The sequence below is a fragment of the Lactuca saligna genome, chromosome 6 (genome assembly GCF_052625555.1).
Source record: "Lactuca saligna cultivar CGN05327 chromosome 6, ASM5262555v1, whole genome shotgun sequence".
NCBI lineage: Eukaryota > Viridiplantae > Streptophyta > Magnoliopsida > Asterales > Asteraceae > Lactuca > Lactuca saligna.
The window spans coordinates 31,671,215-31,672,824 of record NC_136422.1 but is presented as its reverse complement, the minus strand read 5'-3'; the positions used below and the strand labels follow the sequence as shown (position 1 = coordinate 31,672,824).

The 1,610-nt window shown below is 38.4% G+C and overlaps 1 protein-coding gene across 1 annotated transcript; it reads right to left on the bottom strand.

The window, feature by feature from the left end:
- Window positions 1–537: 537 nt before the first annotated feature.
- LOC145002420 (uncharacterized) lies at window positions 538–1,041 on the bottom strand. Its single transcript, XM_078961701.1, has 2 exons — window positions 857–1,041; window positions 538–745 (listed from the first exon to the last, which is right to left on the bottom strand). The coding sequence occupies exons 1-2, from the start codon at window positions 1,039–1,041 to the stop codon at window positions 538–540; spliced, it is 393 nt and encodes a 130-aa protein (XP_078817827.1).
- Between the last annotated feature and the right edge of the window lie 569 nt (window positions 1,042–1,610).

Genomic DNA, 1,610 nt, shown 5'->3' with positions numbered 1-1,610 from the left:
TTCTACGTGATCCTTAATGAAATGATATCGTAGTGCAATATGTATCTTTTTGGGTGTTGCATTGGGTTATAACAAATCCGAATTGCACTTTCGGAATCACAATAGAGAGGAATCATCTTCATATTTATCCCATAATCTTGAAGTTTATTCTAAATCCATACATATTGAGAAGTGCATGATGCAGCCGTGATGTATTCGGCTTCTGTAGTAGATAGGGATACACATGTTTGCTTCTTTGATTGCCAACTGACAAGTTTGCCATCTAGAAACTCCCCCACCCCCCCCCCCCCCCCCAAGATTGCTTTTACGATTGAGACCACATCCACCAAGATCAGCATTAGAGAACGCTTGAACGAAGAATCCGAAGTTAGAAGGATACCATATTTCGAGAGAGGCTGTTCATTTTAGGTAAAGGAAGATGTTCTTTACAGCAGTCATATGTGGTTCACGTGGATTCACCTGAAACCTAGCACAATAACAAACGAAAGACATGATATGTGGATGACTAGTTGTTAGGTACAATAAAGACCCGATCATTTATCGATAAAGAGTCATATCCATTGCTGGTTTGTCCAAAGATGGTGTAGGCTTCGTTCCGAATGCCATAAGAACCTTGACCTTTAAATCTCTCACCATTCCAAATTTTGCAAGCAATGACTTTCTATAGGCTTGCTGGTTGTTGAAAATACCCATTGATCTCATCTCAAATTTAGTTTCCATTAGTTTTCGGAATTCATCTATTAACCTAGGATTAGTGGATCCGAAAATTATATTATCAACATAAATTTGGACGATCATTAGATAGTCACCATCTTTCTTGCGAAAGAAGGTTGGGTCTACCGAACCTTGTTAAAACTTGAACTGTTTCAACAAGCGAGTTAGGGTTTCATAGCATGCACAAGGTTCTTGGTTTAAACCATACACAAACTTAACCAAAATGTAGTAATGATTTGGATATTTTTCATTCATGAACCCTGGTGGATGTTCCACGTAAACCATCTCTTCTAATTCACCATTCAGAAATGCACATTTGATGTCCATTGGATTGGCTTCGAAGTTTTAGTGCGCTGCATAGGCAAGGAAAATCCGAACATATTCCATCCTTGCAACCGGTGCAAATGTTTTTTCATAGTCTACACTTTCCTCTTGGAAATATGTTTTCACAACCAACTGAATTTTGTTCCGAATCACATTTCCTTCCTTGTCAAGCTTGTTCCTAAACACCCATTTTAATCCAACCACAGATGCATCCTTAGGAGTTGGAATCAATCTCCATACTTTGTTATGCTCAAACTCATTAAGCTTTTCCTTCAAAGCTTGCACCCAATCGGAATGATCAAGATCAATGTTCACAGTTTTAGGCTCAATTTTGGAGATGAATGAATTAAACATGAAAAATTCCATTTTTTGAAAATAAGGCAGTTTAATTCACTTTTTGTTGAGCTCTTGTAAGAACTCTTGAAGAAGTTGCTCCGATAACTTGAGATTTCGGATGATCTTTGGTCCATTTGGCCAATGGTGGATAGTTCAGATCGTAGGTTGGGGCCAGTTCTCCCCCTGGAAGTTTTAATGAGAGTATACATTTAGAATCAGATGGTCCCCCTAGATTG